Here is a 17370-nt window from a genome sequence, read left to right on the forward strand (position 1 = left end):
ACCTTTGTTGTTTCAAGCCCCAGAGATTTTGAGGTTGTTTGTTATTACAGCATAACTTAGACTGTCCTAACACATAATTCCATTGTTGATCCTGTACATGTGACATCAATGATTCTTTCCCAGACATCTCTCTGAGTATGAGGGCTTATCGCATCTGCTATATAACCCAGGCTCGGTTTTACAGTGGTTTCATTACCGACCATAAAAACTGTAACAGTGGAACTGTATAAACAAACCGAACAGTGTTTTTACTGTAAAACATGAATGTAATATAAATATTTGTCTTTGCCTTCTCTCAGCATCTGTAATGAGAGCAGAAAATTCATGCCATATGTTTATAGTATAAAGGGGGAAAAAATAGATTTCTATGATTCATCCAAGTGGGTGCCGGCTAAGCTGTTTAATATTTTTAATTCATCCATTTTCCTTCACATATAAATCCTCCACAAATCATAAAACGCTTATGATTGTCAGTCACTAAATTCACGATTATTTCTACACAGGGGTCCTGGCTAAGGCGAATGTGAGCATGGTGATAATGAGGTCATTTCCTCTGGCATCATGAGAAAATACCAAGCGAATCGCTACAGTCTGACCCTTGCCTACCCCAGCCCACCCCAGCCCCGTAAATTCAAATATGAAAACACTTCTCCAAACACTTCAAAATCCCTATCCTACCTCTGGCTGAAGTGCCACTGAACATTTGGGATCCTGACAGTTACTGCTTTTTTAAAATCCTCCTAAGTGGCTGCGGCTGCTTAGGACCTTCTTATATGCTGGAAGGAAGCGTTACCGTGCGCACTGAAGTCTGTGCCAAGCATGGAATCCAGCTTCACATGCAGAGAGCAACGGGGGAGGTTTTTATATTGGAGCTGCAATTGAGCCCTTGATGTGAAGTTGCTGAAGCCTGCCCAAAGTGTTTGTGCAGGCTTTTAGGAGGCAAGCCGAAAGGCACAGAGAATGATTCAATTTTCTCCAAATTGGCTCATGGACCAGGGGTTTCTGGAAACGGTCACCGTCCTCCAAAATCCAATACTGCAGCAAGCAAGCTTTGTTTGAACATGACACAAACCTACTCAGAGGAGGCTCTGTGTGGCACTGAGGAGGCCAGCCCCTCGTGGGCACAAGAGTTGTTGATGGGAATAAGGAAAGGTGGGGGCACCTCGATGAGTTAGAACCCAGGATGTGCAAGGCATGAAGGGGTGGCATTCAGGAGCTTTCGGCTCAGTGAGTGGTACTTGGCAGGTGTTACTGAGCATGTGCCACTAACCAGGCACTGTTATCTCATTTAATCCTGACAAGCATCCTACAGTTCAGGGATGCAATATCCCCATTTCCTGTAGGAAGATAGAGAGGCATATGCAGGAACACCTTGTCTGAGATCCACAACACTGCTACAGAACGGCGCAGCCAGGATTCCAATCTCCACTGGGCTAATTCCAAAATCCACGTTCTCAACCACTAACTAGACCACCAAAGTCAAAGAAAACCTTTCACGCTCATAACCAACTGGTCCTATGCCACCCAAAAGCGATGAGAAATACAGGCATTGTATCTGCTCTTGCCCGAATATTCCTGAGCTTGGGCCATAATACAGGCCTTGCTTCCCTCCCCACCCACACCGCCCCCAACACACGCACACATAGACCCCTAATGGGTGGTAGATATTATTATTACCATTAATTTACGTGTATGTCTCCACACTTAAGACTCCTAGAGAGCAAGGACAACGTCTCGTGCACATATACGTGCTGAGAGTCCAGTGGAATGGCTGGTGTAGAATAAAGGGTCAAAACATGGTTGTTGACTAAATAAGGAGACCTACAGGCAAACAATCAATGCACTATGTGATCAGTGCTGTCATAGATGCATATTTAAAAACCAAAACTTGGACCATGAGTTTTCGGGAGGAAAGAACCTTTGCTTTCTTTCTTTTTTTTTTTTTTTTTTTTTTTTTTTGAGACAGAGTCTCGCTCTGTCGCCCAGGCTGGAGTGCAGTGGCACCACCTCTGCTCACTGCAAGCTCCGCCTCCCGGGTTCACGCCATTCTCCTGTCTCAGCCTCCCAAGTAGCTGGCACTACAGGCGCCCACCACCATGCCCCGGCGAATTTTTGTATTTTTGGTAGAGACAGGGTTTCACCGTGTTAGCGAGGATGGTCTCAATCTCCTGACCTCGTGATCCGCCCACCTCAGCCTCCCAAAGTGCTGGGATTACAGGTGTGAGCCACCGCACCCGGCCAGAACCTTTGCTTTCTTTATCACTGCAATGTCATTGGTGCTTAATGCTGTACCTGACACAGAGAAGAAGGTTGACAACGATGTGCTGAACAAAAGAAGGAAGGGAGGGCAGGAGAGAGGAAAGAGAAGCCCAGGAAAGCTTTGTGGGAAAGATACCCTTGAACAGAGACTCATAGGATACAGAGGCAGATGTGGGGAGGAAAAGCTTAGCTGAGATCCTTCCAAGCAGAGGACATAGTCTGTGTCAAGACGCAGAGAGACAGGAAGGTTTGGCAACAGCAGTGAGTTTGATATGGTTGGAACAAGAAAGAGAACGGCCAGACAGGAGCCTAGACATGTAGGCAGGGCCCCAAGCAATTCTCTTCTTTTCTTTGCCAGCACTTGGAAAGCACACGCTAGGTACCACCACAAGTACTCGGGTACCATCATGAACATGTCATATTAGCACTTTAGTTCATCTTCACAACAATCTTGTGATCCAAGTACTATTATCATCCCCAAGTTACAGATGAGGAAACTGAGGCAATAAGAACAAGTGAAGGTCACATGGTTTTCGTAAGTGGCATAAACAGGATTTGAACTTGGGAAGGCTAAATTCCAGATGTGCTGCTTAGGCCCTCATAACACATTTTATAGCTCAATCCTTTCAGACTCATGACATTAGCGAGTTTTTGCAGTCCTTCCATAAGTGGAGCCTGGTGTGGAAGAGGAACCCGCGGAGGCTAAATGAGTCCTTTCTAAGGGCCATCATGTTGATGAGGTGAGCTATTTATTCTCCTTAAATAAAGACCTTCCATACCTCCAGTTTATACACTTACACGTCTAAAATATATACTATCTCTTAAAAAAATCTATATTTAATTATACAGCATCAGTGAAATTTCACTCAGGGAACAATAATCCAACATAAATGAATGCTTCCAATAGAAAAAGCTGTAATTTAAAATAAATTACTGTGTTTGTCAGAAAAAACAAATTTACTCTCTTTATAGCATGAAAAAAATATTATCTGGTATTAAGTAGCCCCAGTCAATTAGAAAATTTCATCAATAGCAAAGAACCAAATTACTACCCTGAATTCCTCCTCTCCCAGTGTAGATTTCACTGTGGATCCCAGCCACGGAGTGCGCCGCCAGCTCCGGCCTGAGTTTCATTAAGGCTTAAAGTCAATTAAGCCACGAATTGGAACAATCATTCCTCCTTTGCAAAGTATTGATATTTTTTTTTCTTGCCCGCTTTAGGGCTTTTCCAGTGCTCACGAAGAGATTTATGTTAGACAATTTCTTTCTGATTAAAACAAATCATAGCTCAACAATTCTAATTTCCTCCTTTCTAAGCAAGAAACGATCACAGAACGCTGAAAACAGTGATCAACACCCCCCACACACACTGCCACCACCATGCAAAGCTCGGCACTAAAAACCTCATAAAAACACTGCTAGACAGGTTCTCTCTCTCTCTCTCTCCTTCTGTCTCTCTCTCTCTCTCTCTCTCTCTCTCCTTCTGTCTCTCTCTCTCTCTCTGTCTTTCTGTCCCTCCTCTGTGTCTCCACCTCCTCTTTGTGTGTCTGTGTGTCTCTCTTTCTCTGTATGCCTGTCTCTCCTTCTCTGTATGCCTGTCTCTCCTCTGTGTCTCTCTGTATCTCACTTTCTCTCTCATTAATTTCTCTTTCAGTATACATGTATCTTGACAGGTTTCAGGACAATTACTTATGAAACAAAAAGGAAGAAGGACATTAGAAGCAAAGCCAACCCCAGCTGGGTTTGCAGCTTTAAGTAGCACTAAACAAGAAGGCTTTTATACTTACCTCCAAAACCCTACCATCATCTCAGGGCTTTTAATTTTCAAAGCTTTTACTAACTTCAGATCAACCTTCTCTCTCTGGATGACACCCTCAAGCACAGTCCGGACGTCTGCTGGATTTACCCACTAGCACTCATGTATACCCCTGCTCTGGGGAGCAGCTGGGTTTACCTGCTAGCCCTAACATACATCTCCTACTCTCGTGTACAGCTGGACTTACCCACTAGCACTCATGTATACCCCGTATCTCGGGTGGAGCCGGATTTACCCACTGGCCCTAACATATACCCCCTACTCTCAGGTGCAGCTGGGTTTACCCACTAGCCCTAACATATGCCCCTTACTCTCCTGTGCAGCTGGATTTGCCCACTAGCACTCATGTATACCCCGTATCTCGGGTGCAGCTGGGTTTGCGCACTAGCCCTAACATATACCCCCTACTCTCGGGTGCAGCTGGGTTTACCCAATAGGGCTAACGTATGCCCCCTACTCTCGGGTGCAGCTGGGTTTACCCAGTAGGGCTAACGTATGCCCCCAACTCTCCGGTACAGCTGGATTTACCCGCTAGCCCTAACATATGCCCCCTACTCTCAGGTGTAGCCTTTTAAGCTGCTCATTCTACCTAAAGGCCCAGGTTTCTGTTCCTCAAAATCAAGCTGGATTACCAGTCCACTCTGCATCGCATCACAACCGGCTCCCACTGCTCCAGAATGACCAGGCAACTTAGAGATTTTCCAAATCAGGATGGGTCATTTTCAAAGAACTGGAATAAAATACGTTTAACATAAAAGACTGTAAATAAGGACTCTTTCTTCAACAAGCTACAAGGTAGATGATGAATTGGGGAGACTTCAGTAGCATCAACATGAAACCAATTCACACAGCTCAGTACTTAGGAAAACACATCAAGTTATTTGCACCTTCTCCTGGTCTGCTTTCCAAAAACCAACCAGCCGATCTGTCCCTTCCTACAACGGCAGGATTACTGCTGCCCAGGTTATAACTCCCATGGCTCAGCCGTTTTACCCTCTCACTCACTCGGTAAATATTTACCAAATCCCTCCAATTGACCAGGCACTATGCTACTCACTGGGGTTATACCAAGAGGAGTAAGACAAGCAAGGCTTCTACATCCCTATGGCATTGCACCTCTGCTGCTGTTTGAACCTAGACATCCCTGTGGCATTTCATGTCTCTGCTGTTTGTTCCCTGAGCCTCAGTCTTTTCATCTGAAAATAGGATTCATAATATTAGCTATCTCACAGTGTTGTCGTAAAGATGAACTGAATTAATGCATTTAAAGTGCTTAGCACTGGAACACAGTGGTAGCTACTATTATTATTATTATCATTATAATCATCATTATCATAAAAATAAGAATTTAATAAGCCATCCAATTAAGCATGAAGTATCGGGGCCATATTCCTGTTCTGCAGGCAGAATTAATTATTAACTATAATTAATTGCCTAAGTTACCTTCTGTGGGCCTCAGTTTTCTTGTCTGTCAAGTGGGGGAGGTTAAACTGGATGATCTCAGAAATTCCTTTCCAATCTGAAAATGTTACCTTTTTACAACCACAGTATACCCAAATGTAATCTGTTAATTCATAACTCTCTCCAGAAGGACAAATGAATTTACTAATTCATACCTCAATTTTTCATCCTATTAAGTTTGCACAAATTTGCTCACATCTTTGCTGTCCCTGGAAAGCAATGGATAAAAGTTATATAAAGCCCAATGGATCACACATGACTAAACGAAACTTGATTTTTAACAGATTCTTTAAAGCACTGCAGAATTATTTCTGTTTCTGTCTCCCCAAAAATGTCTATGTTGGCAAGTCTTTGAGGATGCCACAAATGGCGACCCCACCCAGCCACCTGATTAGCATAATTAACACCCCTGCCAAGTGCCCTGGCTTCTCCTCCAAGGATACAAAATGGCCCATGGCCCCATGTAAACATTTGACCAGCTCTCGGTTGTCCGTGTTTATAGACTAAACACAAGGTAAACCATCCCAAACAGAAAGCAATTCTAAAATGACTTTTTTTGTTGTTTTTTTTTTGAGACGGAATCTCGCTCTGTCACCCAGGCTGGAATGCAGCGGCACAGTCTTGGCTCACTGCAACCTCTGCCTCCCAGGTTAAAGGGATTCTCCTGCCTCAGCCTCCCCAGCAGCCGGGATTACAGCCACGCGACAAGACAACTGGCTAATTTTTGTATTTTTAGTAGAGACAGTTTCACCATGTTTGCCAGGCTGGTCTCGAACTCCTAACCTCAAGTGATCCACTCGCCTCGGCCTCCCAAAGTGCTGGGATTATAGGCGGGAGCCACTGCACCTGGCCTGCTATTTTTAAATGTCACTATGCGAATTCCAGGTATGAAAGGATGTGATCTAGCACTGACATGCATTCCTACTCCTAAAGTGCCCATCACTACCCATAAGAGGAAGAATCCAGAAGGTTCCAGAAGGTAGAGGAAATCAGATGAAAGACGCTGTAGAATAAAAGCTTAGCAGCCTGCTTGACAACAAGGGCTGTGGGGTCACAGTGACATTTCCAACTGTCCAATAAAGAGAGACAATTTTGGGCTGGAGGCTGGCTGAGCTTTTGCAAAAATGAAAACAGCAACAACTTAAACAGGAAAAGTGCTTAGTAATGGCAGACAGCACAGAAGGGCAGGGACGGGGGGCCAGTGAGGTTTGAATCTGCCCTAATCCCCTCTGTACCAAACCTAGCCAGGCCAGGCCACTTGCGTGTAGCTGTCTTGCCTCTCTCCGGGTATAATTATGAAGAGCTCCTCCCTTCACTGCCAGCACTTCCTGATTCAAACAGTAAAGCGTCTCATCACCCTCCTCCTAATACAGGGTTGCAGATAAGTAAACACACGTCTGTTTTCATGGAGTTTCTACAAGAGAGGAATGCTTTCTCTTATAACTTGTTAATGGTCCTCACAACAGGAACTATTGAAAGGGATGATTATTTTTAGCCTTTGAGGCTCCGTGGATGAATGTCAAAGTTCTTCCTTGAAAGTCAGGAACTAAGCAAGTCTGTTCAGCCCCCATCTCGTCCTTTTCTGCTCTTTATGCCCAGGACCATGGCAAACAGGCCAACAGAGTCTCCGGACCCCGCACTCCCCTCCCTAATTCAGCCCAAATGTCTGTCTATCTCACTCACTGAGTGTGGACTGTATCACCACCACTCAGACTCAGCCAGTGATGGCTGCCAGGACCTAGAGAATAAAGTCTATTCTCCAAAGACTGGAATCCAAGGCCCTGAATGATCTGGCCTCAGAGGAGCTGCCTGCCCTCTCCCCGACACCACACCCAAGCCTGACATCTCCATTCCCAGGACAAACTACTCAGCTCTGTGGATGCTCTTCCTCCAGCTCCAGATGCTCCCTTCCCGTGGGGGCTGATCACAGTCCACCAATACTTTCTCCTGCAACCATCCTGCTTTGAAGCACGTGGGGAGACCATCTTTCATGAGTCATGGGAGTATCACTCTTACCATACTACCCAGGCGCTGGCATCGATGACAGTTTAGGGGTATCACCTAATTAGCAAAGTCCTTCTAGACTACCTTATGTCACCCACTCTACCACCTAGGACGTAGTAGATGTTGGATAAATTAAAATTGCCCAACATTTTTAAATTTCAGCCAATTTTTAAAACAGCCTGAAAATTTGGGAGCTAGTTGGTAAACTGGGTTGGGAAAACATTTGATTTTCATAAGCAAATATTAAAATGTGCACCCGCCCATTTATAAAAGAAAAAGCAAGCTGCATGAGAACTGTTGAGCCGTGCTTCTCAACTTCTGCAGATATGAAAATCTCCTGGAGTAACTGCAAACCACAGATGGCTGGGCCTCACCTCCAGAGATTCTCACCTAGTAGGTCTGGGGTGGGGACCAAAAATTTGCTTTCCAACAAGCTCTCAGGTGACAATGATGCTGCAGGTCAGGGACCATGCTTGGAGTAGCACCATGTACGTATCTGCAGCATTGGAGACCACAGAGATTAATCAATGAAACACCACGGACACCACTGCAAATGTATCCTATCCTTCCCTGCCTTAAAAATAGCACCCTTCCTGCCCCTTCCTTTTTATTTTTATCTTCTTACTGCTTACAATTTGATGTAGATTTTAAGCATCCTGTAATTCATCAACTAATTCTCTCCTGGCTACGCATTCCAAGTAATTAAAGTTCAGTAATAACTTATTCTTTCTGCTCCAGCACCTGCATTTCATTTGTTTATTTTCCCAGAGTCATAAATCTGAAGGGCTGTCAAAGTGCCATAATATTAGTGCAATAATCAAAGTTAATTAGTCCCTCTCAATAAACAACAACAAAGCCATTACAAAGATGCATTGAAGTTTCTCCCAGCTACCCGGTTTATAGGACGCACTGTAGTCGGAACAATTAGAATCTGAGAATTGTCGGTAAATAAGTGCACTGTTCCTCTGCCATTTAAAAGAAGACTGTGCTCTTCATTCACGCTGATTCATTAACTCCAGGGAAGGAAAAGCAGGTCTTGGCTCCTGGGTCTGCATGCTCCCCAGCTGCCTAGCCTTACCAAGTGCATCTCAAGCTTCAATAATAAAAAGAGGGACAGGGGTTACAAAGAAATGAGTGGGGCCAGTCTCACTGCCAACTTTTAGTAACCCAATATCTTCAATAACTTTGGATTTATTATTTAGGGAATTTGAGAGATGTGAGTTTTAGCTGGGTTCTGATGAGAAGGCAGCCAGTGGAACTCGGAGGGCAGGACCAGGGCCAGTGCATAGAAGATGCTCGGAGGAAGATTCTGCCTTCAATATAAGGGAGAACTTATTAATTAAGAGGTGTGCAGAAATGGGATGGGCAGCATGGGCAGAGAGGAGCTTATGCCAAAGTGGGGTGATTCCTGATCAGGGATGTTTTAAAAGTGTTGGAGAAAGGTCAGACAAGGTGACCTGGGAGACTGATGCAACCCCGGGAACTTAGGATTCCTTGCACACAGTGGAGCTTCCTGGGTAATTATACATGTCTTGTCCTTAGAACTCACTGTCCAGTCTCTCTCAAAGATCCTTCTCCCCTTGAGGCCATGGATCCAGTGATAGTTATCTACCGCTACATCACAAATTCCCCCAGAGCATAGTGGCTTAAAACAGTAACCATTTGGTATCTCACCAAATTTTGTGGGTCAGGGATTCAGAAGTGGCTTAGCTGCTGGGTGGTTCTGACTCAGGATCTCTCATGACATGAACCAGCCAGGGCCTCAGTCATATGAAGGCTTGACTGGGCTGGAGGATTCCAAGGGGGATCATACACATGGCTGGTGGCCTCAATTCCTTGTTGCATGGGCCTCTCCTCAGGTCTGCTTGAGTCTCCTCACAACATGGCGGCTGGTGAGTGATTCAAGAGAGTGAGCAAGGAGAAGCCACGAAGCCTTTAGGACCTACCTCAGGAGTCATACCTGGCCATTTCTGCCAAATTCTATTCATGGAGAGTGAGTCACTAAGTACAGCCCATATTCCAAGGGAGGAGAATTAGCCTCTACTTCTTAAAAGGAGAATTATCAAACAATTTGTGGACAGACTTTAAAACAATCACAGCCACTTCTAAGGCTTCCTTTTATAGGGTCTTCAGAACCTTGGGCATAGCTGCATCTTCTACCTAAGGGTCCAGATCTTCTACCTAGCTCCAGATGAACCCTCCTAGGAACACAGGGTAGGCTCTGCCACCCCTACTTCTCTCCAGCATTAACCCCAGACCCTGTGGAACGCCAGCTAGCTACATACCAGGGCACTGGCACCAAAGACATGATAGGCACCTTTCTGCCCTCTGTGGATGGAAGGCGCCCCCTGCTCCTTAGCACAGCATACCTTAATGGTTAATAACCTTAGTCACATTATTACTATTATTACTATTATTTTTGAGACAGAGTCTCGCTCTGTCACCCAGATTGGAGTGCAATGGCCTGATCTCGGCTCACTGCAACCTCCACCTCCCAGGTTAAAGAAATTCTCCTGCCTCAGCCTCCCCTGTAGCTGGGACTACAGGCGCACGCAGACACACCGGGCTAATTTTTGTATTTTCAGTAGAGACGGGGTTTCACCATATTGCCCAGGCTGGTCACCAACTTCTGAGCTCAGGCAATCTGCCTGCCTTGGCCTCTGAAAGTGCTGGGTTTACAGGTGTGAGCCACCATGCCCGGCTACCTTAGTCAGATTATTAATTGCCACATTGGTGGGAAGCTGAAGGAGAAGTGGCTACTTCCCAGTGCTTTGATCATTTAAAAAAATTAAAAAGACATAGACTTTACAGCTGATGCTGGAATGAGTTAAGATTTTGGGGCTATTTGGATGTAATAAATGTATTTTGCATGTCAGAAGAACATGAATTTTGGAGGGCTGGGGTAGAATGCTGTGAATTGAATGTTTGTGCCTGATATGGTTTGGCCATGTCCCCACCGAAATCTCAACTTGAATTGTTATCTCCCAGAATTCCCACATGTTGTTGGAGGGACCCGGGGGGATGTAATATAATCATGGCGGCCAGTCTTTCCCATGCTATTCTCATTATGGTGAATAAGTCTCAAGAGATCTGATGGGTTTATCAAGGAGTTTCTGCTTTTGCTTCTTCCTCATTTTTCTCTTGCTGACACCATGTAAGTGGCTTTCACCTCCTACCATGATTCTGAAGCCTCCCCAGCCATGTAGAACTGTAAGTCCAGTTAAACCTCTTTTTCTTCCCAGTCGTGGGTATGTCTTTATTAGAAGTGTAAAAATGGACTAATACAGCGTCCCTCCAAAATTATTATGGTGAAACCCTAATTGCCCATGTGATGGTAGTTGGAGACGGGGCCTTTGAGAAGTGATTAGATAAGAGTGGAATCCTCATGAAGGGATTAGTGCCCTTAAAAGACACATGAGACAGTGCGCCCTCTCTATCTCTCTCACAATTCCTCTAAGCTCTCCACCATATAAGGACACAGCAAGAAACAGGCTACTTGTAAACCAGAAAGAGGGACCTTGCTAAGAACTCAACAAGGTTGGCACCCTCATCTCGGACTTCCAGCCTCTAGAACTGTGAGGAATAAATATTTAAGCCACTCACTGTATGATATTTTTGTGATAGCAGCCTGAAGTAAGACAAAGAAGAAATATTGCTCCAACAAGATTTATGAGTGTATTTTACGGATCTGTATTGGACAAGTTAGCTTCCCCTGCAGTGACCATTTACTGAATCTTTACTATGTGCCAGAATCTGAGAGTCATATTAGCATCCGCAGGTAAATCAGCCAAGGTTCAAAGAGATGACTGAGGCCAGGCACGATGGCTCATGCCTGTAATCCCAGCACTTTGGGAGACCCAGGCAGGAGGATCGCCTAAGCAGAGGAGTTCGAGACTAGCCTGGGCAACGTGGTGAAGCCCTTCCTCTACATTAAAAAAAAAAAAAAAAATTAGCCAGGTGTGGTGGCATAAGCCTGTAGTCCCAGCTACTCAGGAGGCAGAGATGAGAGGATCGCTTGAGCCCAGGAGGTCAAGGTTGCGTGAACTACGATTGTGCCACTGAACACCAGCCTGGGTGACAGAGCAATACCCTATCTCAAAAAAAGAAAGAGAGACATGACCAGATTTGCCCAGGGACACCCAGTGAGTTAGTATTCACACTAGGATTTAATCCCAGATCTGTATGACTCCAAAGCTGGGGCTACCTCTATTCCACTGGGTTGCGTGTGCATATGTAAAAATTAGCTGGGTTTTAAATATTTGTCTAAAACAAACCTTAACCTATTGCAGGGCGTGCTGCCCCAGCCTGAGACTGGCTGTTTCATCTACAGTTGTTTCTCTATTTGTCCTTGGGTAGGGAAGTTTTATCAGCACAAGGACCGTTTCTCCTCTGTTTAATCTAACACCTGCTAGCCTGAGATTCTCTAAATGTCCCACAATAAATATGAAAAACAGTCTCAGGCATATTTTTCCCCTCTTAAATAATAGAGCCTAAATGCCGAGTGGCCAAAAGCAGGCCTTTCAGCCACTGGCTGAACACTGCATGAAGATGAAATCCGTCTCTTCAAACTATGTCAAAAGTGCTTAATAAGAACTCAAGGGACCCCACATTAATGAAAGGATGCATCTGCTTTGAGTTTCAGATGATTGGGAGTGATGGTTCGGAGCCAGCCACCTATGCTTGACTTTCACTCTCTGAAACCCTGCGGTTAATCACAGCCCTCATTACACAAGGTTACAATGGATATAAAGTTTGAAAGATTCGGTTCAAGATTGCAAGCGGTGGCCAGGAAAAAAAAAAAAAGGAGAACACACAAAGACAATGATCAAAGAACAATGAATAACAGTCAAGACTAAGTCACTGCAAAATTTTCAGAATGAGAAATGAAACGGAAAACTTAGAGGATAAGTACCAAGCACAAGTTTTAGGTATTCTGGAGACAGGAAACTCAGAATATTTTAGCAACCGATTATGTCTATGAGGGGGATGAATAATTTATTATCTGATAAAGAATCTTCCCTGAGCCTGTGACAAGAAAGGTCAAATAGGCAACTGAAGTAGAACAGTAAATACACTATATACTACTCGAAAAGGAAGTCTGGAATGGAAGGCGAAGGAAAGAGCTTCCTTGGCCCATGTTCATCAACTCCCTCAGATTACAAGGAGCGCGGGAGATGTACTTTTTAGGTACCCTCATAATGGGAACACAGAAGTATTCATACAAACAAATGCAAATAATGTATGAATACAATACTTGTCTAAGTCCTTCAAAAAGGCCAATCTTCCAGCATCACACACACACCAGCTGCAAATCCTGGATCCACCCCGTTGTCTCCTAGCTGTGTGAGCCTGGGAAAGTCTATGCCTCTTCCAGTCTCTAAACTGCCTCATCTGCACAATGGGTTTCACACATAATATAAATACTTCACTGTTAAATGCTAAGCACAGTACTTAATACAAAGACAAATAGGAATATCGAATCCCCCACCTGCAGGTGACAATAATAGGACATTTTGCAAACGCCCCAAGGAAGAACTTCAGAACTTTACCTTCCTTTGTGAGCACACACTTATTGATTTGAGCAAGTGGCTTATATAGTCCTTGCTGGTTTGCAGACTTGTTTATATCATACTTTATTTATTGAAAATCCAATACTATACAGAAAAACAATTTGTAAAGCAAAGAAATGAGGAACAAATCTAATGGCTGATTTAGGATGTGCTCTTCCCAATAATCTACAACTATTAATAATATTAATAGCTTTTATCTTTTTGTTTAGCTAAAGATAGTTCAGAACAATGGAGATAAGCCCTGTGACTTGTGGTGCGTTGACGAACGATCATTTTTCCAAGCCAAGTCGCCAGCTTAGACAGGCATGAGGCCCGTATTTTACCCACCCCACATACCAGATGCCTCCCCCGAACACATACACCATAAAAGAAGGCCAAGGCCTTCCATCCGCAAAGGCAAATCATGGGACTTAAGCTTTTAATGTCAAAGGAGATTGCATGGAATTCCCACAAACAGTGAAGCTCTACCAGCTCATAAAATCACTGAATTTGAAGGAGACTAAAAGTAGCTAGAGTTTTGCAGAAGTCCATAAAAGTGCGAGCAATTTACTCCTCAGCATCCTAGCCCATCGTTCCTTAATATCATGCCATGAAAACACAGGGTGTGGCAGTTTCCTGGAAGGGCAAACAACAACAACAACAAAATGAAAACACAGGTGTCAATATCTATGAAAAGCACAGCAAAGTGTTGAGCCCATGAGCCTAATATAATGGTTGGTACTGAGTGCTCCCTATCTGAAACTACTGTTAAAGTCATTATTTGTGATGCTTATCAAGGAGGCTGCAATCACATAATGCTGTCAGTACTATCCCTATGCCTTCACTCCCACAAAATAAATAGACCCGGTATCAACTCTATTGAAAACCTGAATCATTACAGCATTTCAGCAGCAAACCGTGTGGTTGCAATCAACTGAACATGCGCTCTCTCCCTAAAACATGCACATTCCATTACCTCTGGCTAATAAATCTTTTATTTTTACCCCTCATCTCTCTGCTTTCTCAATAATCATTCTGATATAAACCATTGCTTGCTGTTCCTGATGACTAATCCCTTAATCACCTTTCCTAAATATATGCAGAGTGTATTTCTTTGTAAATACAAAAGAAAAAGCAATCACATAAATAATTAAGATGGCTTTTCAAATGACAGTTGAGTGCTAATATGAGCTACACTGGAAAATACTAATCAACAAACTAAATACACATCTATTAAAATGTAGGAGTCCAGACATATGAAGACAGAAAAAGAATTCATCGCAACTCCACTGAAATCAGGCTGATAAACAACTGCCTCTTTCAGCCAGTTGGAGAGGTTAAGAAAAGTAAGCATCACTTTGCACTTTCATATGTGAAGAAAATATTATTATTGTTGTTATTAATAGCAGCAGCTAACATTTAATAGAGCACTTAATTTATTCCACAATGGGTTAAGACTTTATATACACAGAGTTCAATAGAACCACCTATATCTCTGAATGGAGATATTATGATGTGCATTTTACAGATGAAGAAACCGAGGTTGAAAGAAGTTAAGAAACTTGCCCAAGGTCACAAGATGTATCTGATTCTAATCTTTGCCACTATAATACAGCGTGTTTTATAGCCATGGTTATGAACAGGGGATGATTTGCACCCCCAGGAGACATCTGGCAATGCCTGGAGACATTTTTGGTTGCCACAAACATACTTGGCTCGCCCCTCCCATATGAGAGGGGAATAGATTCAAGACACATTCTGGGAAGTCAGGGGTGAGTCGAATAGTAACTCTAAGAGAGGGCCACCTGCCCCTCTTCCCATACCAGCCCTCTCTGCCCAAACTGTGGCCATCTCCATGTCCAGCAGATGCTGATATTTCACAACACTTACTGAGCCCCTTGCTATACTAATGGCCAGGTCCCAACAGAAGCTCTTCTGCACTCTCTGTTAAACGGATCTAGTGAGGGCCTGGAATGCATGAGGCACATTGGTTACTTATAACAATCCCTCTCCTCTCTCTGAATCCACCGCCCCTGCCTCCCAGCCTCAGCCTCATCCCTTTTCCTCCTGCAAACAACGTAGGGAGATGGATGACAGGTCCATCTGCTCCCAATCTACCCTACCTCCTTCTTCCACAGGACCAGAGTTTTAGATTCCAAGTTCTGGGGATCTAAAATTTAGAAACTAAAATTTAGAAATCTAATAGAAACAGAAAAGGAGGAACTCGGAGCCCCACTGGGGTCTTTCGAGAGCTCCACACTGGAATGTCGAGGTCTTGTTGTAGCTGTTCATGAAGTGTGTTTTGATACCTAATAAGCTCTTGTTCTTTACATGCAATGCCCCTAGGAGGTCTTGAGATCTCAAGACAGGGAGTGGGATATGCCAGACCCTGAGAAATAAAGCAACAGAAGCCCAACTCCAATAGATACTGGGTAAAGGAAAGAATAAACCATGGTAATGAAGGACTCAGACACACCTATCATTGTCCCAGACTAAGAGAAGTCACATGGAATCGTAACACGTAGACACTGCTGCTAAATAAAAGAGAGTCCACTCCATCTTGAAAACAGGAAAACATCTTACTCTGCCAGCCACACTGGCCTCTTACAATACACAGGAAAATGACAGGTGCTTGTCTTAAGAGGTGAGGGCACCAGTGTATAATTCACATAAGGATGTGAGTGAGGTAGATCATATCTGTGCGCTGTTCCACAACATAGGAACAAGCCCCACTGCCCCGTTGTCTTTATTTAAATATGAATGGGGGCTGATGCGCCTCCCTCTCCTCCCTCTTTTTTTAATTATGCCAAATGGATTGGCCTTTTAAGACAGTGGTTTACTTCTGTACTGGCCGTGTTATCCTATTTTAATTGTTTACATTTCTTCTCTTACTTCTAACTTCGGAGCATCTAAAATATCTCAGCAGGAGGGCATTTTCCAATGAAATAATTAGTAGTCGTAGTAATTACATATAGGTTCTTAATATACTTCTATATGGAGTGTGTTTTCACTTGATATGTTTTATTAAATAACTGCATTTCCCCAAAAGTAATTTGAGAGCTCTATAAAGGATATCTTGAATATAAAGAGACAATAGGGTAGATCAGAGCGGCTTCCTCTAAGAAATAGGATGGATCCTGAAATTAATCACTCAAACCACAACTAGAGAATTTGAAAGCAAAATCTGCAAAGTATGAACATTGATACTCAACATGGTAGAAAAGATGGGCCATGGGGTGAGCAGACAGACTTGGAGTTTGGAAGCCAGATGGACCGAGCAAGGAGCCTGACTCTGAGCTCACCAGCTGTGCAACTCGGGTGAGTTCCTTCACCCTTCTGAGCCATCCCTTTGGCTTGCAAAAAAAAACAAAAAACCACCAGGTTTTTGCATTCTCCTGGATGAGGGATATAAAGTGCCTGACACAGCACATGACAGGGATTTGATAAATGGGGGCTGTTAGCTGTCCCATTGTGGATGTGAGTAGCTTTCTGCTGGCTAAGAGGCCGACATGAATGTTCTAGAACATGGCGATCCTGGAATGTGCAGTGAAGGCAGGAAGAGGAAGAATGGGCAGGGAAGAACAAGTTGGGGTGGAGGAATAAACTCTTATCTCCAGAAGCAGAGCTAAGAATGCCCATGGAGGCTTGGCACATGATAGTCTCCGCTGAGCCAAACGGCCCAAAGACTTCTGAATGAGCTTTTGCTGCAACAAAAAACTTTGGATCATTTTGAGAGCCTCCCATGAGGCGCCAATATGTTGCAGTACCTTCCCGGCCCCGACATTGATGTGATTCATCGTAGGTAACATGCGAATACGCTCAAGCTGGCCAGCAGCTTGAAAAATTGGAGTCTATCAAATTGACCTTGAGAAACACAGGAAGGTAATATTTAGCGATATACCAGATGAAATCCTTGCACAGAGATGTGAGGTGAGGAAGGACCTGAAGGGAAGCAGACCAGCAAATATCAAGGGTCAGGGAGTTGGGGGATGACATAGAGACCAAGCCTAACAGATGCCACCAGAGCACGAAGGCCTTATAACTTCACATCCTCTCTGCAGGGTATGAATGGTGCAATGGAATGAAATGGGAATGACAGCTTTTGGTGCTAAATTTGAGTTTCCAAAATCATCATCTTGGGGAAATGACGAACACAATATAATGGCATACACAGAGAACAAGTGAAAAGATGAGAGATGATGAACAGGTTGAGTTTCTTGAGACTACAACCTAACAAATCTAATTTTAAACATTCAGAGTCGCACGTATTAGTTTTGTTTC

The 17370-nt window shown here is 43.9% G+C and overlaps 1 protein-coding gene across 8 annotated transcripts in view; it reads right to left on the reverse strand.

Annotated features, from left to right (window-relative positions):
* The window catches only part of WWOX (WW domain containing oxidoreductase), an 804193-nt gene that overhangs the window by 717296 nt on the left and 69527 nt on the right, over positions 1-17370 (reverse strand). Inside the window, exons 6-7 of one of the 8 annotated variants that reach the window (XR_009214025.1) lie at positions 5692-5745; positions 5133-5271 (exon numbers count right to left, since the gene is read on the reverse strand). The exons of 6 other annotated variants lie outside the window; for them this stretch is intronic. Coding sequence is in view for 1 of the 2 variants with exons in the window: in XM_058440468.1 (XP_058296451.1) it covers positions 5701-5745 (45 nt within the window). In the remaining variant the exon portion in view is untranslated. Of the gene's footprint in view, positions 1-1925; positions 5272-5691; positions 5746-17370 lie in introns of those variants that run through there. One more of the 8 variants, XM_058440468.1, reaches the window with a different exon arrangement.

Source organism: Hylobates moloch, unplaced genomic scaffold, assembly GCF_009828535.3.
Source record: "Hylobates moloch isolate HMO894 unplaced genomic scaffold, HMol_V3 SCAFFOLD_6, whole genome shotgun sequence".
Lineage (NCBI taxonomy): Eukaryota > Metazoa > Chordata > Mammalia > Primates > Hylobatidae > Hylobates > Hylobates moloch.